Below are 27,873 nucleotides of genomic sequence, written 5' to 3'. Positions count from 1 at the left end.
GAAAACCAGCTCCAGACACAATCCAGTCAGCATTTTCTGCTTTTTCTTTACATCTGGATGAAAGAAAGCACACGGTCGTACCACCTGTTTTTAGTGAGAGGGACTATGAAACACATACAACTAATAATTTTGACAAAACAGGCTTTTACCACTAGGGGTTTTCCCAAAAATACAGTATATATATATATAAATTTTAGATTGTAACAAAATGTGGGCCCTACAGGCAGCAAAAACATGTTGTCGGAGGATATATTTCACTGAAATCTTGCAGGAAATGTCTGTCACACCAGCTAAGTCCTCTGCAAGTGAAAATTAATAATTTGATAATGAATTTAAAAGTACAACATAATAACATAACGTGGAATATATTCTTGATTGTTCAGACCTTGGTGTCATTCAATGTATGGAACTAAATTAAATTAAATTGAATTTTGTGAGCAGTGGCGCAGTGGGTTTGGTCAGGTCCTGCTTGGGGTACCTTGTGATGGACTGGCGTCCCATCCTGGGTGTGTCCCCTCCCCTCCAGCCTTCCGTCCTGTGTTGCCGGGTTAGGCTCCCGTTCGCTGTGACCCCACTTGAGACAAGTGGTTTCAGCCAGTGTGCATGTGCATGTGCGTGTGTTTGTTTGAATTTTGGGACATAAGAAAAGATCGGAAAAGAAAAGGCCTAAACCTTTAGTATAAAGGGAAGTTTGTCACCAAAACATTCTGGTGGCCAGCCTTCCATCACTTAATATATTATAGCCCTACCCGGATAAGTATTACCTGAAGAATATAAGAAGTCCTTTAAACCATTCTTCAGGAATAAAAGTGACTCCAAACTGCTACTTACTGCACACATCATGTTATTATGTTGTGCCAGTTCTATGTGATAAAGGCTTGAACATTATTTGCTCTGGATTACTTTCTATGACCAGCTTGCTAAATGCAGGTTTATGTGGCTATAGTATCTATTTGTCATCCATGAGTATCCATCACCAGTTTATCCAAGATGTTCGCTTAAAGATGGCCATTTTTTTCCGTGTTAACTCGACAGCTTCTTAATGGAAAGGTGCCGTATTACCTGTTCTTTGCCATTAGTAGAAAAAGTAGTCAAAGCATCTTGATCTGTTATATGCAGTGAGGCTTCAGGTTCGTTCACCTTTCAGAGAACTTTGATAGTGTTGATACTGGACCAAGTGACATGGTGGCACAGTGAGTAGCATCCTGCATGGCGTAGCGCTTCTGGTACTCCGGACCACTGTGAGCCTGCATTAGGGCATGCATTTATCGAGAGTGAGTGACACCGCACCCATCCCGGGTGCCCAAAATACGTGTAGCGAAAAATCAAAAATGCATTTCTTAGAATTTGTACAACCATTTCAAACGAAAAAAAAAAAATGTGAAAGATGTAAAAAGACAGAAACCTGCTAACATATACAATCGAAATTTTAAAAACGTCATTGCAAGCGTTGAATTGTTAATACCAAAACCTTTTTCAAAATATATGTTATGAGGTGGTTTGCCGTTTTTATTGGTTTTGTTACGATCATTTGCAAGGCACAAGGGACCTATGGAGCTGTAAAACTTCTGAACATCAAATCTGCAAATAATACAATCAGTAAATAAAAAAATGGGCTGTCACTGCCACATTAGCAAGCCTTTTCATGTTTCTTCAAGGCCAGATGATGAAAGATTTGGCAGGAAACTTGTGTATAGTCATCCTGCACTGGATTTATTCAATGCAACAGCTACAGTAACAACATCCCAATAAAAAGGTTCTTCTGCTGGTGCATAATGTTTAATACAATTGTTATCAACTCATAAAGAATATAACTTTCTGATACATTTACATTTATTCATTTAGCAGCCGCTTTTGTCCAAAGCGATGTACATCTCAGCAAAAGTACAATTTATGCATTACATTAAGAGAAAGGATAAACTAAACAGCTGTATTAATGTAAATAAAAATTAGAATGTGTACCAGTTTCTAGAGAAACAAAACCACATAGTGATACGTTAGCAATATTTCAATAAATTATTTTTTACATTACACAAATTTGGATACCTCAAAGAATGTTGTTACATGCAAGAAAGTTTCCTGCAGGAGTTTCCAGAGAAAACATTTCATACTCAAAAATGCACTAAGAACATTGTCCTGTTGAAAGAAAATTATGATTATCAACAGCATGCGAAAGTGAAGTAACAGTAGATCTTTAAAAAAAAAAACGCTAAGTGGCCTATTTACCCGAAAAGTGTAATTCATTTTTGGAACGAATTTCTTCTTTTCAGAGTCGATCAAAAAAGTCACCTTTAAGAAAATGCTGACTTAATGGCTTTGCTTAAACTAAGTATCTTCAGGTTATACACATCTGAGTCGTTTCATGCTCGTTACGTTAGTGTGTTATCATGTTAAGACGAGTCTGCACTTTAACTTTTACTTTTTATCATGCGATTCCAATTATTCTCAACACAAAGCCTCGGAAGATGATGTGGCACATCCGTCAGACAAGAATCGCATTCCTTTCGCGTCAGATTCATTGTTGGGAGTTGCACTGCTCGTATTAGTCCCAGACATGAGAAGGAAAAAAGCAGTACACAAAAAAAAAAAAAAAAAAAAAAAATGGGCGTTGGATTGGATAATGGTTCCCTGCATAAAAACTGCAACGTGTCCATGGTAGAACGAGAGCTCTTTGAAATTATGCCAGATTTCCTCCTCCAAGTCTTCATTTTGTCTGAACGCGCATGCCTGTGATTTGCTTGAGGTTGTCAGGGTTAGCAGGCCCATGAACAAAAGTATTGCCTTGGGTAAAACACCAGTGTGTCAGCGCCAAGCAACTTGAGATTCTTTGCAGTTAATATGAGTTTAGCATGGGATTTATCAGGTGCTTTTCCTGTGTATAATGTCATATAGAAACATAAACACCTGTGCATCCCCTCTTATCGCTGCCGTCTTGTATGAGGTGCTTTTAGAAAGTTGGGAGTACGTTTCTTGTGCATGTTACATTTTCATCGTTTTTTTCCACAATTTTTTATTTATATGCACTCAAGGTGTATTCAGTCTTTTGTGAGAAAGTTTTTTTTTCTTTTTTTGTCCCAAAAAAAGTTCATTGTTAGGTAAGCATATGCTTTGAATATAATTATAGCCCATGATTTTAATTGTAGCTTAGGGAAGCTTTTTATTTAAGAAAACTGCAGAGACATTTTCAATTAAAACAATTGTGTTATTATGGAGTAACTAAGCACCGCACTAAAACAATTACCTTACCCTGTCATTCTTACTTAAATTCTTCTTAAAATGAAATAAAAGCGTTTATTTAAAAAAAAAGAAAAAAAAAGAAAAAAAAAAAGGTGTGGCCACTAATAGAACAGTTGAGTTGTACCAAACCTACAGGCTACAGAAATAAAAAACAATGATAAAAGTTTAAATAACACATTTATTGACGTTTTTAACCGTTGTGTAAAATAAACAAAATATATTTAGACGTCTATATTGTTTTATGCAATTATTATGCTATATTCCGCAATCAGCTTCAACAGAATTAATGTTTCTGTGTCTCCAATAAAAAAAAAAAAAAAAACCACCTTCAGTCATTTGCATATGTTAATTAGCAAATTATTGTAACAACCGCGCGAATGTGAAAATTAGCGAAAAATAAAACGACACCGTGGCAAATTCCATTTCTGCCATTTAGGGAGTTTTTTGTTTGTTTGTTTGTTGTTTGTTTGTTTTGCAGTCTGGACGTCAAGCGTTGTGTTATGCTCATCGGTGCTAAATTAATTTATTCAGATAACCGTGTCGCGTTTTTTAAGTCTGCGAAAAACCGTCGAAATCGACTTACCAAAAATGCAAACATGTAGTGCATAAAAAACACGTGCAATTTTTAACCCCCCGCATGCATATCCTCATAAAAAAAAAAAAAACAATAAATGAGCAAAAAACGAAAACGAAGCGACATTCATTCATTGTTATATGCTCCACTTAATTACAATATTTAGTGTCAAAAAGGGTCCGTGGCTTTCCGATGGCCTCTGGAGAGGACATGCCTCCGTGTCGCACCGAAAAAAAAGAGCAGAGACTTTAGAAAACGTCCGCCTTCCGAAGGGGCAGAAAAAAAAAGTTAAGAAGAAAGTTGTATGGGAGTTTGGCGGAAGGGCCAAGAAAAGTTCCGAGACGGTGAAGGAGGGACTTCGGCGGACGAACATGCGACGTTCATGTGGCGCGTGCAGCACCTCCCCGAGCTCGCGGGATATAAAAGCGCGGGCTTTCCGTTTGTTTGGGCAGTAGGGAGTTTCTGCTGGGGTCTGGATTGGAGATAACACGCGCCGGACCCCGCCTTGTATGACTGGAGTCTAAAAGGGAAAAAGGACCCCCTCTCGCCTCAAAGAGTCTACATGTCTAACATTTAGACATGTTCAGCTTTGTGGATATTCGGTTAGCGCTGTTGCTCGCAGCGACAGCACTTTTGGCAAGAGGTCAAGGCGAGGACGACAGTGAGTAAAAAAAAAACTTTCTCTCTTCTTCATTATCTTCCCTGCCTGCTCGCGAATATATTATATATATATATCGTTGCGAAATGAATCAAAATGAACAGCGCAACATTTAAATTTGGTGTATTATTTACTCCGATGCGGGTGTGTTTTCAGTGGATGCTCTATGAGGATTGACTGTGGTGGTCCTGCAGAAAATATGTTCAAATTGTTAACGTCATGTATCCTCCTCAGAATTATTCTTGTGTAGCTCTTGGGACACTTTTCTTTTTGTTGAGTCTTGGTACAACCGTACATCATCATGTTTTTTTTTCGGGATGTTCTCAGCATCCCATCATCATGGGCATGTTCACTCACTGGCTGCAGTTCTTGTCCTCCAGCCCAGGATTCAGGAAAAAAAGGTTTTCCAAAAAAAAAGCTGCTCTGGAACTTGGAGTTGGAGTCGAATAAACCAGGACGGAATAAAAGGAAAACTAAATCATGCAGTACAAAATCTGTTTGTCAGGTGTTACTGGCAGCTGAGGGGGAAAAAAAAGAAATAAAATTCCTTAAAGTTTAACCATGGGGTGTGTTAGATAGATGTTCCATCTAAGTATAATAATATGTTGGCGTGTCGCTTGGGGTGCCAAGTATAGCTGGACTGATTCCAGTTTTAAAACACAAGAGAAAAGTCTTCTAGAAGGAAAACAGCAGGAAAACATTTGATTTTCGTTCCGAAAAAGTTTTCCTCTTGATTCCGTTGCGTTTTCATATCAAACTTTAGGCGCAACTGTTTTTTTTCTTTTTTTTCCTGCCAATTTCTCAACGGACGAAAGCGCTAAAAAAAATCTAACGGTTTAAAAGGACTAATAATGACGTGAAAGGCGACTCGTACACTCACCCGTGAAGCCAGGTGGTAAATATAGATAAATGTTTTTACATGCGGTTTTACGAGGCTGTAGGAAGTAGTACAGAGAGAGAACATCGAAGAGTTGGGAACTGGAGAAGGTCTGGACATCATTTCATTCCCCCGTCATTTGAGATGCGGGGCGAGCGTTTAAAACACTGTATCTTGTGGTCCTATACTGCCCCTCAGTGGTACTTTGGTGTATTGCAAAAAAGAGTCACGCCCCCCACCCCACCTACCACTGGACACACACACACACACACACACACACACACACACACACACAGCCACACCCATCCAGCCATACTGGTGCACATCCTCATCCAACCCCTATTACATATTTTCCAGTAAGAACAGTCTCCAAAGTCACTTATGAAACGTGAAGTACATCACAGTTAAACAGTCATGGATGTATCTCTTGACCGAAGCAGATTTCCACTGTAGGGTCAGCAAAGTATCCAAGAGTCCAGAAGCCTTATTCATTAACTGCTCATTAAGGTGCTAATTAACCCACTGCCACTCCTTGGGTTGTCAGCAGTTACAAAGTATAGTGTCCATCGTAGTACATCACAGTTTTAAATGTAAAGATTTATAATGCTGTACAATGTGTGTGAAATAAGATCTTAACATATGTAACAGATGTAATCTAGGCAAAGGGGGACTTTTAAATGTAGCATTGTTTTTGTAAGTGAAAGGCCGTGCTGGTACTATGCTCTTTATGTATTTCGCTTGTACTTGTATATGCAAGTGTGTACTGATTTTCATGTTATCTAAGAAATTAAACATAAAAAACAAACTTGTATGGTGTGTCAGCTATGGAAAAATGTTCACGCTGGCATTATTGCTAACAATAATAATAATAACAGTAGTAATAACATAGAAGCATGGAAACATTTTTTACACATTCGTCTAGTTCTAGTGCAGCAAACAGCTGCATGCCTAAATACACCATAGCCTAAAGGTTGGCTAATTTCTTCATTATTAGTGTTTTGAGCTTCATTGTACTTAGTTGTGAAGGTTGTATATAGATCAGTCAAAGTTGCCTTCTGTGCTTGTCTTTAACATTTCAGTCAGTTACCACCCCTGATACGCAGGCTCCCCTAGAGCTGACCTCCTGGAGTGGTTACAGGTCAATAAGCATCGTCATCTAAACACCTTCTTGAAATGTTTGTGTCAATTACAGAATCAAATTCAGTCTGTTCGTGGCAAGGACAGGAGTACAACGACAAAGATGTGTGGAAACCTGAGCCCTGCCAGATCTGCGTATGTGACAGTGGCTCTGTCATGTGCGACGATGTGATCTGCGAAGACATTGACTGCCCCAATCCAGAAATCCCATTCGGTGAATGCTGCCCCATTTGCCCGGAAGATAACGGTATGTTCAAATCCCATCTCCTCTCACTCTTAGTTCTGTGTCATCTAGTAATCTTACTCTGGCTTTGCAGCCCAAAGTCTTCTTTCAAGGCCTTGCTCTTCCAGTGAGGCCATAGCCTCTCAACAGGAGAATACAGTGAAGGATCAACCTGCATTAAATTTCAGTCAACTGAATTGTTTCTGCTGTGAAATTACTTCCTTTTAAGAATTGCTTAAAATGTGCTTTTAATTCTATCGTTAGATTTACTCAAAGGACATTGTTTGTACTTGTATTTGAAGTAGTAGTTTTGTTTCTTGTTTGTGCAACCTTTTTAATTAAAATTAAAAGAGAACTTGAAGAAGAAGTACTGCATTGCCTCTTTAGTGCCATTCTATGCAACAACGTTAAATACAGGCCATGTAGGTATTAAAGGCTTATGTATTTCATGATGTCTGTACTTGAATGTGACTTTAAGATTTTTCTTATGTAGAACTGTTAAGCAGCTGCAAGGAAATGTATTTAATGAACTTGTTCAACACGCATAAGTGCAATAGTTAAATAATCTGATTTCCTGTTATTTTCACAGGTCCCCTGCAGCCCGAGGTAAATTCACTTTATGTATATTACTTATGTATACTTTACATGGAGAGGCTGCTTTTTTTCACCAGGTTTAACCATAATATGCGTATATGTATGCAATATGTTATTGTAATAATACCATGATTGTATAATATGATTATATAATGTTATTTGCAGTATTTATTTAATTTGTGATTAAATCACAGTAGGGATCAATTATGATTATGGATTTAAACTTAACTTTGGTATAATAAACTCTATATATGAAAGCACTAGAATGATGGTGAAGTCACTGTCTTCAAAGAGGTTCTTTGCATGGACTGCAGTGCCTGAAGGACTCAGAATCATACTTAATTTGTGTAGATAAAATTAACATTTGAACTCCTCACTTTGTAGGGACCCAAGGGTGACCCTGGACCTAAAGGTGACAGGGTAGGTTTTCTGTCTTCGCTCATGAGGAATCCAGACATGCTGCATGTCTGTTATGGAGTGTGTATTCTGCCAGTAAAAAAAATGCCGTAAATTAAATATTGAAAAAGGTTCATGGGTTATATCAATTTTCCATTAATATATTTAGATTTTTTTCTCATAGTAAGTAAAGCGCCACAATTTATGTGAGATGTACAAGTACGTTAAGCTCCGTTGTGTAGTAACGCCATGTACAAATACAGTAAATATAAATGACAACATGTAGTATGGGATATGATTTTTCTGTTTTTGGAGCTTAAATTATGTCTCTGCTTCTTGCTTTACAATTTCACTCAGATTATTTGTCCATGTTTTCTCCCAACAGGGTGTCCCTGGGCCTCCTGGCAATGATGGCATCCCCGGACAACCAGGCCTCCCTGGGCCTCCTGGACCTCCTGGACCCCCTGGCCTTGGCGGAGTAAGTTCCTGGTTGAGATGTGAAAGGCTTTCTTCCAGCCAGCATGGCCTTCTCCGCAGTACTGTTGCTGTGCTCTTCAGCACTGGCTGGGTGGACAGCGCACAGGTCTTGCTCCACAGAGCTGAAGTGGGGAATGAGTAGTTTGAAAGGTCTTTGGCCTCATATTCTGAAAAGCATCTAGAAACACCCATTGTAGTGCCTATTTTTATTATGAAACGATGACATAATATCGCTCTAATATTTTTTCTTAGACCCATGAAATACATGGCTTCTCTTTGCAGCCTTGTAGTATACCATAACTGAAGTTGTTTAAGCAATACCGCAAGTGAATTTATTACCAATTGAGGATGACCTACTAAAGTTTTACAGCATAAGGACATTGTAAGAACCATTTTTGTCCTGTTTCTCTCTCTAGAACCTTTCTCCCCAAATGTCTTATGGCTACGATGAGAAATCTGCTGGTGGACCTGCAGTTCCTGGCCCCATGGTATGGAGTGGCTTCTAGCTGCATCCCTTTGTGTTTTAATTCCATGAAAGAACAATACTGGGGCTCCAGCTATGTTGGACTAACTGCACAAGGGATATGAATAAGTTAGACAGCAGCCCTTTGTCTTTTATTTTAAGAAGTCTTTTGTCTTTTATTTTGAAAGATTTTTCTTTTAATTTTTAATTTTATTGGAAGAAATTTACATGCAATAATACCTTCCTTAACAGTTGGAGGAAAACTATTTAAGGTTTCCCATCCAACCAGGAAATATTATATTCTGTTTGCACACTTAAAGATTGGTGTTTTTCTTGTTGTTTTAAGGATCATTGACATGTCTGACCTTTAAATACTCTTAGTTTGGCAATATATAGTTATTGAAAAACAGTTGTAATAAAAACTGCCATCAGACTATTGATGATCATTTAATTTTTTTCTCTCTGCAACAGGGTCCTATGGGTCCCCGTGGTCTCCCTGGTCCTCCTGGACCTTCTGTAAGTGTTACTTCATTAACTTGGTTTCTTTGTGTATGAATTCCAGAGTACAGCATGATGGAATTTCTAATTACAGTTTTTAAAATGTATTTTTCTGCCATCATAAAATGTATTCTAGAAAAGGTCATGCTTGAGACTTTAGCTGTGCCACTACTGAACATGCAAGAATGGCACAATGATAGCACTAGAAATGAGACTGACATTTTCTACCAACTCCTAGGGACCCCAAGGTTTCACTGGCCCCCCTGGTGAGCCTGGTGAGCCCGGTGCTGCTGTGAGTATCCTGACCATAACCAACTAGTCCCTTCTATGCACACTTATGACATTGATGCTCTTGCACACAGTTTCTGCTTCAACAATATCCTACTGCCCTCAATTGGCAATACACTGCATTAACTCAAAACAAAACTGGTTTTCAGAAATTTAGCATTGTTGCTTCCTGTGACCTCTTTATTATGATAGAATTTCTGTTTGTATTTGACATCATATACAAAGAGTAATTATTACAATATTTTGTAACATTTCTCTTATGTATTTCTTTTTTTTTTTTATCAGTGTCTTGAATCATATAGTAAATCCTTCTGACACATATTTTCCTGCCTCTTTAATCATTCACATTTTTGTGTCTGTTTTAGGGTCCAATGGGTTCCCGCGGCCCACCTGGCCCCCCTGGCAAGAACGGAGAGGATGTGAGTAACCAGGCATTCTGATCTCTGTGCTAAACCAAGTACTTCATCTGACATTCCCTCCACTGAACCCTAGACACCTAAATTCACTTACCTGACTTCAAACATCAGATCATTGTCTTTACTTACACCGTACCTTCAGATATAAGTCATATAATATGGTCTAATCACAATCTGGTTTAACCTTGATTAGATAATAAGCCAGTAATGTAGCCTGAAAGCACCACAGTCCCTTGAGCACATCACGTTCTTCCTACTGAAACTGTAAACCCCTCTTTTCCCTCTTTGTTCTGTTTCTGTCTCGGCATTGTCGTTTGCAACAATAAGCTGGTCTACAAAGATTGTTCAACTCTGCTGTTTTTTATCTGCATATTTTCTGTCTTTCAGGGTGAGGCTGGCAAATCTGGTCGCCCTGGTGAGCGTGGTCCAGCTGGCCCACAGGTGAGTTCTCCAGTCACGCAGTAGATAAAGACACAAACAACTGGTGAGGAATTGATTCATTGTGATGCTGTGTAACGGTGTATGGAATGTTAGGGTAAGTTGGTCTAAATTCAGTTTGTCAGTAACATCTTCGTCTTTCCATAGTGCTGTTCCATTCTTTTAAAGTTGTGAAGTATTAGTGATGTTTCATTGCCAAAGGCACTAGTCTCAGACAGCTTTTTGCAGTGAGTCACTCTCTTGTCTTTCCCTCTTCCACAGGGTGCTCGCGGATTCCCCGGAACCCCTGGACTCCCCGGAATCAAGGGACACAGAGTGAGTCACGATGGATCCAGAACATTGACACAAACCCATATGAATGTTGGGGAAGGCTTCCTTTAACACTGTTCTGCATTTTCCAGGGCTTCAGCGGTCTAGATGGAGCTAAGGGAGACACTGGCCCTGCTGGACCCAAAGTGAGTGCTGGGTCAGCTGATGTCAAAAGCACATGTCAACAATGTTACTTGTACTGGAGATCTTAGCTGGGATGTGTGTTTTCTAACAGGGAGAGGCTGGTGCCTCTGGTGAGAATGGAGCTCCTGGTACAATGGTGAGTGATCTTCTCCCAACTGCTCCTTGTAAATATTAACCATTTTTGTTTGCCATGTTTTAAAGATACATTGAAATGTTGTGATGAAATTTCCATACATGGAAATGAACATCATTAAATGATCAGTCTCTTGTATATAATCCATGAAAATATTGTTACAAATGACCATGGAGCATAACGTGTCCTTGTTTTATGATATTACATACAATTGAGGTTGGCATTAACATTCGCCTCTTTGGCCCTCTTCTTACTTAGGGTCCTCGCGGTCTCCCTGGTGAGAGAGGTCGTCCTGGTCCTTCTGGCCCTTCTGTAAGTATATTCCAGAGTCACCATCCCTTCCACTGGACAGTTTTTACTATGCATATACAGTATAAGTCTGTAATGAGTAGATCTAAGTAAAGTGTGTACTATAGCCACTTCTATTAGGCTTGTCCGGCATTAGTGTGCATCAGATTAAATGCTGTATCAAAATGCAGTGTCAAACAGAATCCTCCACTCTGTAAAGGAAGCGATTGCTTCATAATTTTAGAGGCGTGGACCTAGCACTTAGGCTACCCTATTAATTTATGTATTTTCCATTAAAAATGAAAATAGAATCAAGTAATTCTCAGTTATCCACTTATGTAAGGTCTGCTCTTTTTACTGTTTGTCTTTAAGCAGTGACTATGATGTGAACGACCTAAACGCGTTTTCTATTTGATCAAGATTCCTCTGCATATAACTTTCAACTATTTTAAAAAGATTGTAAACTCTTGTATTAATATGACGAAAAATGCTTTGTATTGGAACCATAAGCTCTAAATGAAAATACAACATATGATAAAAATTTTGGTGCTGACAAATCCAAAAAAATTATGTTTTTGCTCTTGTCAAGATTAACTCTAACAAGAATGTTTTCTGGTCAGGTGTTGATATTTATACATCTTTTGCAAGTCATAGCTGTGTCCTTTGTATATTATGTATGAAAATAAAAGCTGTAGCCTCTGCAAAATCGAGCAAGGAACATAATGTAACACCACAGCAATCAATACTAGCAGTTGAATTAAACTGAAATGTACACGTTTTATTTATGTGTAACACAGTGTAGAGCAGCATGTAGTGTAGTATTAGAGAAGTTGCCTTTGGACTTAGCAATCACAGGGTTGAATCCCAGCCTTTGCTTTAATACCCTGGAGCAAGGTACGTTCCCTGAATTGCACCAGTAAAACTACCCAGCTGTGTAAGTGGCTAAAATAATTGCAGGCGGCTGGTCGTTGCATGTTGCTTTAAAAAAAAAAAGCATCAACTAAGTGGAAAAATGTAATTGTCAATGTATAATATGTATAAAAACTGTAATGTTCACGTCAGGAAAAAATCCACAACCTTGTCAGGTGGAAATTTAAATAATATAGAAATCTGTTCCGTTATCAATCAGTAGTACAATGATAACGCCTCAATGGTTCAATGCTTTTATGAATGTTCCAAGTTGAAGTGAAAGTGTATGAAGTACAACGGGTAAATGTCATACCAAATTTGTTTCTGATGAATTATAACTGCATTAAGAATTGAACAATAAGTATAAGATTCTGTATAGACTTACTGTTAGAATCTTGTTACAATTTTTTAGATCACTGTTTTAATAAATTTAATGTGTTTCCTCCCTTATTGTAGGGTGCTCGTGGTAACGATGGTGCTTCTGGAGCTGCTGGACCTCCTGTAAGGACATTTAGCAATAATTTGTAATCTTTCACCAGCACATGTTATCCCTCATTCAGTTTAACATTAGGAGAAGTAGGAGTGCGTCAGTGATCTAATGCATGTACAGATCAAAAGTTCAACACTGTATATGGGAGGTAGAATAATGCAGTTGTATTCTGTAAAAGTCATTATCATGCATGTAAACATAAACCAAACACAAACTTTCAAAAAATCCCTCATAGCCATCATGATATTAGTGTTACAATGTTGAATATGATTTAGATTTAATGTGACTTTTCCTTGAAATTAAGGGACCCACTGGCCCAGCTGGTCCCCCTGGATTCCCCGGAGGTGCTGGACCTAAGGTGAGATGTGCCATTTCTGTCCTGTGCTATACCTCTGATCATACCTGTCAAGAATGAGTTGGTCAGCTGGAGACATGTGATTGTCATACATTTTTCTGTGATATATTTTGGGTCTGCTCCAAATGAACTACAAAATGTTTAGGTGTCATTTGGGATTTAACCTTAAAGGTAGAGGCAGGCTATATTAAAGAATGGAATGTAGTTTTAGCATAAAAAATACCATTTAGTAACTTGTTTAGATAAGATAATTATCACAACGGTAAGCAACATTGTTTAGTTTCCCATTGTGAAAAGGGAATAATTTATCCTCAAACTATAATACAAGTTCCCACTGCATAAAATGCTTTTTCTCACACTTCCTCGGCTAATGTACAGCCTTAGTCATCCCATTAAGATAATGTGATGCAGAGAGTCATGTCGTTTGTGAGTGCTAATGTGCTTTGCCTCCTATCACAGGGAGAAACTGGTCCTGCTGGATCTCGTGGTTCTGAGGGACCTCAGGGAGCCCGTGGTGAGCCCGGTAATCCTGGACCTGCTGGCTCTGCTGGCCCTGCTGTGAGTTATTTGGACTGTTCTTAGAACTACAGTTGAATTTTTCTTGACTTGAATTGTAGTAATAATCTGGTCCTCTTTTCCTTTTCTCCCATAGGGCAACCCCGGTTCTGATGGTGCTCCAGGTTCCAAGGGTGCTCCTGTAAGTGAGAAATTAATTTAGTCGTTATGGCCTTACGTTATAAAACTATTACAACACCGCTGTTGCAGAACTAAAACACTTGTCTTCTCTGGCACTGTCTGTAGGGTGCTGCTGGTATTGCTGGTGCCCCTGGCTTCCCTGGACCCCGTGGTCCCTCTGGACCACAAGGCCCTGCTGGAGGTCCTGGTGCTAAGGGTAACAATGTAAGAATTTTTGTTCTTATTCACTACAACAAAGTTGCCATCTTAATTTGTTCTATTTTTATTAGTTTGGTGTTTTGCAACAGGAACAACAGGATCACAATTGCTGAATATTGTTATGGTGATGGTTTGCTTGATGTTAATGCAGTATTTTCTTCAATAGGGTGATACAGGTGCCCCTGGTTCCAGGGGAGAGCCTGGTGCCAAGGGAGAGCCAGTGAGTACCTTCATTTTCCCTTTTTGTTATTTTTTGACATTAACATACTCACACCAGGATTTTTGTTGTGTTGACCACCATATTTTCCTTAATGTTCTGAAGATTCCATTTGCATTTCTGTTGTTTTGCACTTCTCATGTCATTAATTTTGAGCTTAATGCAGATTTTTCTCTATCTAGGGCCCCGTTGGAGGACAAGGACCTCCTGGCCCTGCTGGAGAGGAGGGCAAGAGAGGAGGTCGTGGTGAGCCTGGTGGCGCTGGACCTCGTGGACCCCCTGGAGAGCGCGTATGTCATTAGTTTTTTAATATATGTGTGCTCACAGTTACATTTACATTTTAATACATATGATTATATATAAATTTGTATAAATGCATTTGAATGATCATACGGATGATCATGCTAAAATACATGCTATGTGCTAGGAACCTCCTGTCATATTAAAGCATATGGGGAGCACTGACAAACTGTCCTGAAATTTCAGTTTCTGATTAACCAATATTAAAATAGAATAATATTTGTTCAAAAAACAATGGTATTTTTGAGCATCAACACATTATTTCACCAATTGAATATATATCAGGTCACCAGTACCTCTACCTGATGTGACTCCTACTGATGAAAAGCACTTGAAGTAACCTCTGTGTGTCAGTAGAGGAGCCATGTCTCTGATGTTGCATTTATTACTCCTACAGGGTGGGCCTGGTGCTCGTGGTTTCCCTGGTTCTGATGGAGCTGCTGGCCCCAAGGTGAGTCAAAGGACAGGCTGCTTCTCACACTACAGAGTCAAACATGTCCCCAGTGGAATCTCAACTCTGAATCAGTCTCAGAGATGTATATTGTTTTGGAGAAAAGTGCCTGCTAAAGGAGTAAATGTAAACTGTAAGTTTCGATGTATGCACAGTGTGCAAAACAATGTAAGCCACCTGACATTTACAGGATGGCTGGTTCATCATTCTTCTGCCACATTCTAATGTTCAAGTATTTAATCGATCATTTGAGGTTAATGGGTTTTAATGGGTTATAAAAAAGGACAGACTCCATTTAATGAATCATGGTGATCTTCTAAAATTATTATTCATACTCCATTGATTTTCATGTGTGATGTTGGAGAATGATGTCCATGGTGAGGGTGCAGAGGAACTCACCTTACCTGTCATTTTTTCTTTCATCCTGCAGGGTGCCCCTGGTGAGCGTGGTCCCACTGGAGCTGTCGGACCCCAGGGTGCATCTGGTGAGCCTGGACGCCCTGGTGAGCCTGGTATGCCTGGATCCAAGGTGAGAGATACATATTCCTTCATGAACATTCTGTCTGTCTGAATAGTACTGCTGTCATACAGTCAGCCAGTCGTACTTGATGAAAGGACAGATTAGTAATACTCAACCAAAGTAAATATCATATAAAATGCTATTGGCTGGGAGATTGTTTGGAGAATTCATAAAGTTAGGATGGTATGAAAATGAAAAATTACATTACTGTGCCTGTAAAAGTTTTGATATAGACCAACATACCATATAGTAACGGGAAATTACACTTCCCTCACAGGTTTCTATACTATGGTCTATGTTGGCTAGCAGTGCTGGTTTTTGACATCCATCTGCCAGAAAACAGGCATGCCCTGGCCACCCAGTAGAGTGTAATATTTCTGTTTTCTGCTATAGGGTATGACTGGCAGCCCCGGTAGCCCTGGCCCTGATGGCAAGGTTGGCCCTGCTGTAAGTATTGAGTTTCGATAACTCTGACTTAGAGTACAAGTTATATGAAGTCATATGTTATATGAATGTGAACTATATTTAGGTTAAAATTAACCTAAAGCTCGAATGACATTTTAAAAGGAGATCCACATTACTCTAACTTGATAGGGTGCCCCTGGACAAGATGGCCGCGCTGGACCCCCAGGCCCAGCTGGAGCCAGAGGTCAGCCTGGTGTCATGGGATTCCCAGGACCCAAGGGAGCTGCTGTTAGTATCAGTTTTTTCATGTCAGTTTTGATTGATGTATACCTGTCCGTAAATATCCTACAAAAGACATTCAGAAGACTTTTTTAGCAAAAGATGATTTTGTAGGCCTGATGGGCTCAGCTCTCAATTTAGTAAGTCTGCTTTAATATCAAATATCTATTGCACCAGAAAAGTGAGAAAAGTTTACATATACACCAGGTGTATGAGCAAATATCATAGTGACACATGGATTGGATTTTTTTCTCCCATTTCTCCAGGGTGATGCTGGCAAGCCTGGTGAGAGAGGTGTTATGGGACCTTCTGGTGCTGTTGTAAGTACATCATCTTTTTTACACTTGGAAGAGATAGCAACAAAAATATCATGAAATATAATAAGTAGGTTCAAAATGGAGCCACCTACTGGCTGTGCAAGATCTAGTATGTCTAACATAAATTGCTAAGAAAAGTGCTAATGTATGTATGTTGCTTTGGAGAAAAGTGTCTAAGTGAATAAATGTAAATGTATAGTAAAAGCTCTGCTTGTCTATGTATATCATAACAATAGAGATGATAGTCATTGTTTAATTCTGAATTAGTTTATTCTTTTTTCATGTTATGTTTTGAATCTTGTAGGACTTAAAAGAAAAAAACACTTAATTCGTTATACAAATTGTTTTTTCTTTATAGGGTGCCCCTGGCAAAGATGGTGATGTTGGTGCTCCCGGTGCCCCTGGCCCTGCTGTAAGTGCACAAAAGATAGTTAACTTAGGAATGTACCTTTAAATCATGCTCCCTTATGAGTTCTTTAGTGAAAGAAAGAAAATTCTGCGGTTTTGTTGTAGAAGTCAGTTTGAAATTTTAAATAATTTTGAAATTCGTGATGTAATGTGTAGCTTCTTGATGTGGAGTAACTGGAAGCATCACTTGACAGTGCACTATGTTCTATGTCTTTTCAGTTTATGTTTTAATATAGTTTTGGTTCTTTATGCTAACCATTACCCTCTCACCCTAGGGACCTGCTGGAGACAGAGGTGAACAGGGACCTTCTGGTCCATCTGGATTCCAGGTAGAAAATTTTCTTTTTACAGAACCCTGGGAACCAAGTATGAAATATTTCAAATTGCAGAATCATTGTTTGGAGTTTGAAATTTTATGATACTGTGTCTCACAGGGTCTGCCTGGACCTCAAGGTGCTGCTGGTGAGTCTGGCAAGTCCGGAGAGCAGGTAAGCCCATTGGTGTCAATGTATTATTTCAGTGTGATATTTCCCAATCATTACAATCTGAAGTGATGTTCGTTGCTTTGGAGAAAGGCATCTGCCAAATGAATAAATGTAAATGTAAAATCACCTATACTGCAAAGTCATATGGAACGTTCAGACCATTTAGGTCTTTCTCTTCTGTTACAACATGAAAACTTACATTTGTGCTTTTACATATAGACCATATAGACTTAATCCGAACCCAATAAATACATCAACCACACTAATCATCTTAAAGCCAATCAGTAATGTGAATAATAGCATAATGTTGGGATTTTTAATTTGAATATTTTGCCAAACTACAGTACATCGGTTGAATGACAGCACTATCATCAGTACTGTCATTGTTTAATTCTGAATTAGCGTGCTCTTTTTTTATGTAACATACTGTCATGTAACCTCAGTTAACTAGTTCTGCTTGTTAGCAATAACTGAAACTCCATATTTTCTTTTATAGGGTGCACCTGGTGAAGTTGGAGGACCAGGACCTGCTGGACCCAGAGTAAGTGTTTCTGTAGAGTGGTGCTTGAAAAGTTGTCATTTTTACACTGTTCACAGAAACCTGGTATATCTTAACCCTGTAATTACTGTCTGCCTCCTCTATTCCTCTCCCAGGGCGAAAGAGGTTTCCCTGGTGAGCGTGGTGCCCCTGGCCCAGTTGGCCCTGTAGGTGTTCGCGGATCTCCTGGTGCTTCTGGTAACGATGGTGCAAAGGTGAGAATTGTGATCTTGCTCTTAGCCATGTCAGCACCAAATTGGAGTCTCCTTCACATGTTTGTAAAACACTTTCTAATAACCTGAGCAAGGGACAGGCTGTGTAAATATCCTTCAGCACTAGGCCTTTGTTTGCACTGCTCACCAAAGATTTTTATATGTTTATCTTATAGCTTAACCATTATTTTATAAATCTTCTCACTGTGGACTGGCTTGGGAAGCTGTTCTAGCTCACAGAAAACATGTGCCATCTAAGTAATAAACTTAATTTGGAGAAAGATTACTGATATTATCTTGAGATAAGGTTCCAAAGTCTGCTAACAGCAATTTTAATGTCATTTACACTGTTAATTTTTAATACATTTTTGTGAAGTACAATCAAACGGCCTTTGTTAGAAAGATTTCTGATCATCTCCAGAACCTTTGTTATATCCCTGCAGGGTGAGCCCGGTGCTGCTGGTGCCCCTGGTGGTCAGGGCCCTCCAGGTCTGCAAGGTATGCCCGGAGAGCGTGGTGCTGGTGGTCTTCCAGGGCTCAGGGGTGACAGAGTAAGTGCCATTTATGGTTTTCAGACATCCACACACACACACACAACATACTTTGTCACGCCCATTTCACAAAAATATGGCATCACATGGTTTGACAAGTTAAACAGGTAGAGAAGAAAGGGTGGCTCGTCACAATTAAGATAAAACACTCAAGTACCATGATTGTTACACTGCTAATAGAAAAAAGTGTATCACAAGTGTAGCCTGCATGAAAAGTAGCTACCCTCTGTGCAGTCCAGTGCTGATACAATCTCATCTCATCTTTAGGGTGATGCTGGACCTAAGGGTGGTGATGGTGCTCCTGGCAAAGATGGAATCCGTGGCATGACTGGTCCCATTGGTCCTCCTGGCCCTGCTGGTGCACCTGGTGAGAAGGTGAGCCAAAAAATGTAGTGAAAAGGGGGACAAATGACTTGAAATTAGATGAAAGAAACTCCTCCAGTCAGCTATAATATTTCACATGGATTTCAATGCAGAAACTTGTCATATAAAATTTTCCAGTGTCAAACCAAAAATCAATGGAAGCTAGGCATCACAAAATATTTGCCTGTATATAGGAATGAATATGTCCATGTGTTTTTGTTTTTATGCTTCTATTTGTTCTGTGAAAAGGCTTTTGTTTGACTGCTCTGTCCTCTTATGTACAGGGTGAGAGTGGACCTGTTGGCCCTTCTGGTCCTACTGGTTCTCGTGGTTCCCCTGTAAGTATCCCCCTCTGATTTACTGCTAAAATGTCCTTCTGGAAACAGAAATTCTAACCTGTGTTGTTTTGCCAAGAACCAGTATATGACTCAGTTTTACCATTGAACCCACTATAAACAAAGCAGTTAATTAAATGTTCTTCCCTAATTTCTCCTAGGGTGAGCGCGGTGAGGCTGGTCCCCCAGGACCTGCTGGGTTTGCTGGACCTCCTGTACGTATAGCCTTCACTCATTTCCAATAATACAATTAAGTCTGCAAAGAGAAAATCCTTTGAAAACCTATCACATGTCAGTGATTAAACAATGTGTGCATTATATCCCATTATTTGTAATGGTAGCATTAATGTTTTAAAACGAAAATTGTTTTTAAAAGAAAACATTCTGCAGCCTTTTTTTAATTTAAGATGAATTTGTTAAAAGAAAATAACCTTTTCCACAGGGTGCTGATGGCCAGCCTGGTGCTAAGGGAGAGGGTGGAGACTCTGGTCCTAAGGGTGATGCTGGTGCCCCTGGCCCTTCTGGACCTGCTGGCCCTCCTGGACCTCAGGTATACACGGAGTGATGCTCTCATTGCTGTCCATTATCTCTAAAATATGATTAGAATCCATATTAGATGTCTTCTTCTACAAGGGACACAACTATGGTCAAACAAGGCAGCATCAACATACTGTAAATGTTGAAGGTTCACAGTATTATAATTGACCATTTTATGTTATAACCTAATGGTAAGCTTTTTCTGGGGTAGAAGGTGGTGTATTAGTTAATACAATGGATTAGGAACCTGAAGCTGGCTTATTCAAGCCCTAATAGCTTCTAGTTCTTCTTTAATTCCCAGCTTTACCAGAGGTTGCTTTGGATTAACACACCTCTTAGGCAATGAACAAAATGTATTTTCATATTCACATTTAGTAAATTGTCAGTATACTTTCAGCAAATTTGCTTTGAACATTTCACTCTTATTCTACAAGCACCTTTGTTTCACTTTATCAGTAAAGATTGTTCATGGTTTATATGAAACCAGTTGTCTGAAATAGTTTATGTCTCTCCTTAGGGTCCTGCTGGTGTTACTGGACCTAAAGGTGCTCGTGGTGCTCCTGGTCCTCCTGTAAGTATGCATACCTGGAAAAATATTGTTCCAGTAGATTAATCATCATGAATGGAGATTTAAGTGCATGGTTTTGAAAAGAAAATTAAAATTAAAAGATAATGAATTGCATATTGTGTGTTTGTTAACAGTATTTTAACATTAATTGTCAACATGAGTTACTTCTTCATGTGTAACCTTGTCATTTAATATCACCACCATACATGCTCAGGCATATGAGGATAGCGATTATTGTAACCACTTCTCTTTTTAGGGTGCTGCTGGATTCCCTGGTGCTGCTGGTAGAGTTGGGCCTCCCGGTCCTGCTGTGAGTTACCCCATCCTCACCAAAAAGTTGAATTATGGATAGTATTTCATACAATATATCCGTAACTTTCATATCTTGTAATTTGTAGTCTGCATTTACATTTATTCATTTACCATATGCTTTTCTCCAAAGTGACGTACATCTCAGAGAAATACAATTTGTGCATTACATTAAGAGAAAGAGACATGGCTGCAGACATGTGACTCTTAAGTAAACCTAGTTTGTTTCTTTCCATTTAATATGCACCAGGTATGGGTGTTTCTTTTAACACGAGCTTGAACTTGTATTAATAGTAAAGTAATACAAAAATCAGTTTAGATCACTGGCTAATAATAACAAACAGGTAAGAAGTTTTCTTATCTGAATTTTCAACATGTTTTAAACTTACTGAAATGAAGACACATATATTGTTAGCTGCAGCGATGAAGGGGAAAATAACTTTTCACCCAAAGTAAGAGTTAAACATCTTTTGACATCCTCCTCCTCTGAAGTGTTATGGTAATTGAGCAATGGAGCAATCTCACCACTTTTCATTTTCTGTTCCAGGGTAACAGCGGCCCCCCTGGACCCCCTGGACCTGGAGGAAAGGAAGGACAGAGAGGTAACCGTGGTGAGACTGGTGCTGCTGGCCGCTCCGGTGAGCCTGGTCCTGCTGGACCTGCTGGACCTTCTGGAGAAAAGGGATCTCCTGGTGCTGATGGCCCATCTGTAAGTTGCCATGAAATGTCAATTGCAGCATGCTATATGCACCAAGAACACATTAGTCACACCAGAAGGTTTTTGTGATGAACCATGTGTGGTTGGAGTAAATCAATATAAAAAAATCACAGAAAATTATTTAGTAAAATATTACATTGGATCAGATCATTTCAAGCAGTTCAAGTCTATAGCATTCAGAGGATAGAGTTTTGACCTCTGTCATGTTTGTCATTCCCCAGGGTGCTCCTGGTATCCCCGGACCTCAGGGTATTGCTGGACAGCGTGGTATTGTGGGTCTGCCCGGACAGAGAGGCGAGCGTGGTTTCCCTGGTCTCCCAGGTCCAGGTGTAAGTGTCCACCCAGCGCTACAGAGCCACTAAAACTCAAGGAATCCAACAGCTTTTACATGTGAAAAATACGTGCAGAGCATATGAGGAGCATTGTAAATTGCTCAGCAGTCCAGGAAAACCTGCTTAACCCCAAACGTCAAACATTTCTGAAAGCATTAATTTGTTCAAATGAATAACGGCATAAAAGTTTAATTTACAAAATCAGCCAAGTTAGAATATATTGTGGTTTTGTGCTTCTAAATGATAAACCTTATTCCAAATTAATTACAAATTAGAATGCATATGAGGTCTTTCATAGTTTGAAATGTAAAAACATTTTTGCAGCTTTTTAGCATAAGCTTGACCGTTTGTATGCAGTGGCTGCAGGGATATGCAAAAAAGGTGCAACTGTCTCAACAATATACAGTTTGAACAGTTTACTTTTACATAAGACCATTATCAAAAATGCTCCAGAGAAGTTCAGTGCGCAGAACTATGCTAGGGCTGAGAATAACAGCTGACATACATTAAAGAGTTACAGTATATAGCAGGAAAACACATTTCACTGAAAGTAATATAATGGACAGATCAATCACTTAGAGCTGTATTTATTACATTTTCAATGAGATAACTTGGCTTGGTTGGCGGTTTTCTTTTTTCCAGAAAAACATTCACTTCTTCCAGTTGACTTTTTTAAGGCTATTCACAAATACTTTTTATACATGTAACATTTACATGAAACAGTGATTAATTTTGTGCTCTTAGTTTCCTAAGTTTCAAGAAATGTTTTTTATAACAGTGGAGCTTCTATATATTTTGACCTGACCTCAAAGTGTAACTCTTATCGTCTGTGTCTCTGCAGGGAGAGCCTGGCAAGCAGGGATCTGGTGGCCCTGTTGGTGAACGTGGACCTCCTGGCCCTATGGGACCCCCTGGTCTGGCTGGTGCTCCTGGTGAACCTGGTCGTGAGGTGAGGGACATTTTTTAAAATTAATTTAGTTTATTCTGAATATTTCACAGTACATTTTTATGCAAAGTACTAAAGATTGTTACTGTCTGTAAAATATTAAAGACTGCTACAATAAACCATGAATACTGTAAGGCCTTGTGTTACCTCATATTAGGCAACATTATATTCTTAAAATACATGAATATTGCCATATCATTTTTTAGGGTTCTCCTGGTGCTGAGGGTACTTCTGGTCGTGATGGACCTCCTGGCCCTAAGGTGAACTTGCTTTTTCAGGACATTATCCTCAAAAGCAGTAATTTTTTGGTGTTTGTGCATGTTAACATTATTTGAAACAGAATATATTATATGTGGACACTGGTTTATTTTTCACCCTTACTTTAGATTTGGGGCTGACTTACTCTATAGTTAACTTATCGTACTCTGTAATGCTGTATCATTCCCAGTAACATTGTTCAGCATCTGTGTCATTCTGGTGAGAAGAGGACTTTATAAATATAAATTGAATAATAGAATATTTTACTGTGCAGTGTGATATCTTCTCTCCTGGAAAATATTCTTTTAGCTCTCTTTATTGTCATTGTTTTAAATAGATTCTGATTCCATTTATTCGTCATTTCTAGGGAGACCGTGGTGAGTCTGGTGTTGCTGGAGCTCCTGGTGCCCCCGGACCTCCTGGTGCCCCTGGTCCCGTTGGCCCATCTGGCAAGACTGGTGATCGTGGAGAGGGTGTAAGTATGCGCATGTTAGATGACCTACAGTACATCCACGGTTCAATTCACTGCATCACAGCTACAATTTCCAATGAGGAAAAATAAATTTAATTTAGGTATGTTCACAGATTTCCTATGAAACACATTTGAAATTTGATTCCCCAGACTAACATGTAGTTCTTTTGACATACGAGGTCAAAAAGTATTCAGAATTGTCACAGTAAGGCTTATTATAATACTGTGACACTCACAACAGCAATATTTAAAATTGTTTTATAATATTTAAAATTAATGTAAAATTTACAATTATTAGCCATTATGTGAATTATTGCTACTATGTAATGGTGTTAAATACTACTTTTTAATACCAAGTTCACTTTACTGCTTGTGGTCAGATCTTGTATTCTCTTCTGTTTTTTAGGGCCCTGCTGGTCCTGCTGGCCCCGCTGGTCCTGCTGGCGCTCGTGGTGCTCTTGTATGTCCACCTTTTTCAACTCTCAGCACATTGTAATGGAGATAACAACCAGGATACCCATCAGGCAGTGCATTGCTAATCCAATTGCTCCTCATTGTGCAGGGTCCTGCTGGTCCCCGCGGTGACAAGGGTGAGGCTGGAGAAGCTGGTGAGAGAGGCATGAAGGGACACAGAGGTTTCACTGGACTCCAGGGTCTGCCTGGACCTGCTGTGAGTAAACATGGAAAAGGGCGATCTGTACTAACAAACATATTTTCTACACTCTTCTTATTTTGTCCTCCTCATTGGTAAAACTTCTGATATAGGTATTGTATTAAGTTCTGTTTACAGGTGTCTTGTTATTGGTATGAGGATACCTTGCTTTCTCTGAAATTTCTGTGACATTTTTACCCATAGGGACCTCCTGGAGAGGCAGGACCTGCTGGAGCCACTGGCCCTGCTGGACCTAGGGTGCGTATTAGTGCATTTTCTAGGACTGGCAATTTATTATTGTATTAGCATGCTATTATGTGTTGCAGTGATGAAATGTTTGTAATTTAGCACTCCCTGTGATCACACATGGCATAATTATTGAATGACATGATTGGTCAGTGGGAAATACGGGAAATCAATGAAATATATGAACACCATTAATTTACTAAATCTTGTGTATGTAATTTACTTAACTTGTCTCTTTCCTGTACAGGGACCTTCTGGTGGTGCTGGCTCTCCTGGTAAAGATGGTATTAGTGGCCTGCCTGGTCCCATTGGACCACCTGGACCCCGCGGTCGCGTTGGTGAAATTGGACCTGCTGTAAGTTCCTCTTAGTGACTTGCAGCATTTAGCTGTTATCTTTCCTTTAGTTTTATTATTTTTTGGCTTCACTCTTCATCTCATCCCTTCTCCTCTTAAATAGGGACCTCCTGGACCTCCTGGACCCCCTGGACCTCCTGGACCTCCTGGTGGTGGATTCGACCTTGGTTACATTGCCCAACCTTCCCAGGAGAAGGCCCCTGATCCTTACCGCAGTGGCTACAGAGCTGATGATGCTAACATGATGCGTGACCGTGATATGGAGGTTGACACCACCCTCAAGTCCCTAAGCCAGAAGATTGAGAACATCCGCAGCCCTGATGGCACCAAGAAGAACCCAGCCCGCACCTGCCGTGACCTTAAGATGTGCCACCCTGACTGGAAGAGCGGTGAGTAGAGGCCCAAAGATTAGATAAGCTCATTCCACCTTGTCTGACCATCAGAGAGGTGTCATATATGTGTTGTGATATTCTGAGCTGAAGTTTTGTTCCATCATACTTTTCCGCACAGGTGAATACTGGATTGATCCCAACCAGGGATGCACTCTGGATGCCATCAAGGTCCACTGCAACCTCGAGACCGGCGAGACCTGCGTCTACCCAGCTCAGACTGACATTCCCAAGAAGAACTGGTACACAAGCAAGAACCCCAAGGAGAAGAAGCATGTCTGGTTCAGCGAGGCAATGACCGAGGGCTTCCAGGTGAGAGCTTCTTCTTAGTACCAGGTATTTTAGTAAAGTCACTGAAGTAAAAATGATATACGACATTTATCAATACTCAGATTGCATTGGTTGTTGCTCTCTAAATCAGTTTTTGCAGTCAGATCGTATAGACATAGGAAAATTAACGAGTCCCCAATAGGCACATTAATTTTTTGGTTAAACTAATGAGCCAAACCTTTCTGCCGCAGTTCCAGTATGGCAGCGAGGGCTCCGATCCTGAGGATGTCAACATCCAGCTCACCTTCCTGCGCCTGATGTCCAACGAAGCCTCTCAGAACCTTACATACCACTGCAAGAACAGCATCGCTTACATGGACCAGCAGGCCGGCAACCTGAAGAAGGCCCTGCTGCTGCAAGGCTCCAATGACATCGAGATCAGAGCTGAGGGCAACAGCCGCTTCACATACAGCGTCAGCGAGGATGGCTGCACGGTGAGTTACCCTTCCAAGATGGAAGTGAGAGCAGCACCAATAGTCCACAGTAGTAGTAAACACAAGCACTTACCAGAAGCCATCCAGGAGAGACCCACTCAAGCAGGGATTCACAGGCTTTAAATAATAGAGAACTGGAGTGAAGGAGGTGAGCAGTAGGCTGTGTGGAGGATGTTTTAGTAATTCAGAGATAGCCATTCAGCTTATAAAGGCAGAACAGAAAGTTAGACTGGAGAGAAAAAGGAGTGCAGACGGTATAATAAAACCATACCAAGCATCGGAAAACGCAACAGCGACCTTAGAAAAACAGTTTTGACAAATCAGTTTTTTCTTTCTCTTCCCACAGTCACACACTGGCGCATGGGGCAAGACAGTCATCGACTACAAGACAACGAAAACATCTCGTCTGCCTATTATTGACATCGCTCCTATGGACGTTGGTGCACCCAATCAGGAATTTGGCATTGAAGTCGGCCCAGTCTGCTTCTTGTAAAAATGAAATCTGGACTTGAAAGTGTTTTTTTTCTAGCAGTCATCTCTCTAAACTCTTTTTCTATGCATTAAAAACTTAAAAGATTCATTTGGCCCCCAAATGGTCCACTTGCTTAAAACTACATTCCTGAGGACGGTGTTTGTGTCTTGTCAACTTTAACAGCATTTTTTGGGACCACTATTTTTACCGACACCAAGGACACTTTAAAATTATCTTTTGGTTCACTGGCAACAAGAAAATAATATGTACTTGTAAAGTGTAAAATCTCCCTGGAGCTTAAACAAAGAAAACAACCATAAATGAAATACAGGTGACTTTTTGCCGTTTTTTACCGCTGCGAAAGGACAATGAAAAAACAAATGCTATGTACCATTTCTGGTGTTAAATAAATTTGAAAAACGTCAGTGAAGTGTCTTCTTGTTCTAACCGCAAGGGAAACAGCCACCGGAGAGTCATTGTTCTTGAAAGTCACACAAGGAATGGTAGAGACAGGGGTCTGACTTCATTTTGAAATCTTATGGCTACCTCAGAAAAGAAATCCATTTATTTGGAAATACCAGGCAAGGTTTTACACAAAAACATATGGTCTATAAAAGCAAGTAACAGCTGTGAAAGGTGCTATTTCTTTATGAGGTCCTGTCAGTGGTGTATAATGAAAAAAAAACCTTTTTCCGTTATATACTATTGTCACTGATGCTTGCAGGATCTTTGGTGCTACAAAACAACAAATGTCTTGCTGTCAGAACAAACCAGTTGTTATTTTTTCTAAAGTGTTTGTAAAAACCTCTAAAGCAGAGTTCATCTTCGGGAGCATTACTGTATATATGAGGAATACATTACTGTCTGATGTAGATTAAGCAGGTGGACTGAAGTTTTGTCTTTGGTATTTTCAGTTCATGATCTCGTAACATTCTCCCTTCATTTATGTTTTTTTTTCGGTTCCCCTCTTCTGTTTTCGTGTCAGCACTTCAGGTAGTACACCCACTTTCACACTTTTTTTTTGTTTTGTGTTCATTTTCTTTTCAGCAAAAGGTTTTTAAAAAATGAAAACAAGAAAAAAAAATTGAAAAGACCAAAAATCAAAGAAGCAGACACACTTTTTGGGGTTTAACACAATCTGTACCTATTTTGTATATGTATAATAATTTGAGATGTTTTTAATTATTTTGGATGCTGAAATAAAGCATGTTAAGTGGTCTACCATAAATCTGTGACATGTTATCTTGACTTTTTTCCAGACTGCTCACTAGACTTCAACGAAGCACAGCTTGCACCTGTTACAGATGTTTCCATTAAACAAATACAATATTAAAAGACAACATTGAAAAATTGTCTCCTTGTCAGTGCTATATTAAAAATAAAAGTTAAACATGTTGGTGTAATCCCAAGAAGTATCCTGATTAATATCCTTCCTTAACCTGATGTCTTCAGTTAAAAATTCAGGTAAAGTCTAGCAATTTAGTAAAGTTGTAGGATACTTTGGACGAAAGCATCGACTAAGCAGCAAAATGTATATGTAAACATATATTTTATATAAATATATAAAATACCAGTTAGAACCTTGGATCAACACCCTAAATTCTTGGTGGAAACTCAGAAAAAGACAAATGGATTGCAAATCTTTTGCCATTCATGTGCAGTTCATTGGAAATTAT

At 39.5% G+C, this 27,873-nt stretch overlaps 1 protein-coding gene across 1 annotated transcript; it reads left to right on the top strand.

The window, feature by feature from the left end:
- The first annotated feature begins 4,256 nt into the window (after positions 1-4,256).
- LOC108928208 (collagen alpha-1(I) chain-like) lies at positions 4,257-27,547 on the top strand. Its single transcript, XM_018742039.2, has 51 exons — positions 4,257-4,472; positions 6,539-6,730; positions 7,296-7,312; positions 7,685-7,720; positions 8,082-8,174; positions 8,590-8,661; positions 9,108-9,152; positions 9,373-9,426; positions 9,788-9,841; positions 10,226-10,279; positions 10,538-10,591; positions 10,678-10,731; positions 10,821-10,865; positions 11,121-11,174; positions 12,516-12,560; positions 12,854-12,907; positions 13,364-13,462; positions 13,557-13,601; positions 13,706-13,804; positions 13,965-14,018; positions 14,198-14,305; positions 14,713-14,766; positions 15,197-15,295; positions 15,680-15,733; positions 15,881-15,979; positions 16,237-16,290; positions 16,646-16,699; positions 16,971-17,024; positions 17,130-17,183; positions 17,677-17,721; positions 17,835-17,933; positions 18,374-18,481; positions 18,749-18,856; positions 19,129-19,182; positions 19,341-19,394; positions 19,622-19,729; positions 20,234-20,287; positions 20,541-20,594; positions 21,141-21,302; positions 21,533-21,640; positions 22,485-22,592; positions 22,796-22,849; positions 23,215-23,322; positions 23,726-23,779; positions 23,882-23,989; positions 24,176-24,229; positions 24,465-24,572; positions 24,676-24,961; positions 25,083-25,273; positions 25,483-25,725; positions 26,072-27,547. Exons 1-51 carry the CDS (start codon positions 4,391-4,393, stop codon positions 26,216-26,218), a joined length of 4,347 nt encoding a protein of 1,448 aa, XP_018597555.1. The 5' UTR covers positions 4,257-4,390; the 3' UTR covers positions 26,219-27,547.
- Positions 27,548-27,873: the final 326 nt, after the last annotated feature.

The sequence above is a fragment of the Scleropages formosus genome, chromosome 25, assembly GCF_900964775.1.
Source record: "Scleropages formosus chromosome 25, fSclFor1.1, whole genome shotgun sequence".
Taxonomy (NCBI): Eukaryota; Metazoa; Chordata; class Actinopteri; order Osteoglossiformes; family Osteoglossidae; genus Scleropages; species Scleropages formosus.
Note: the sequence above shows the minus strand (reverse complement) of the source record. Positions and strands in the feature narration are given on the sequence as shown.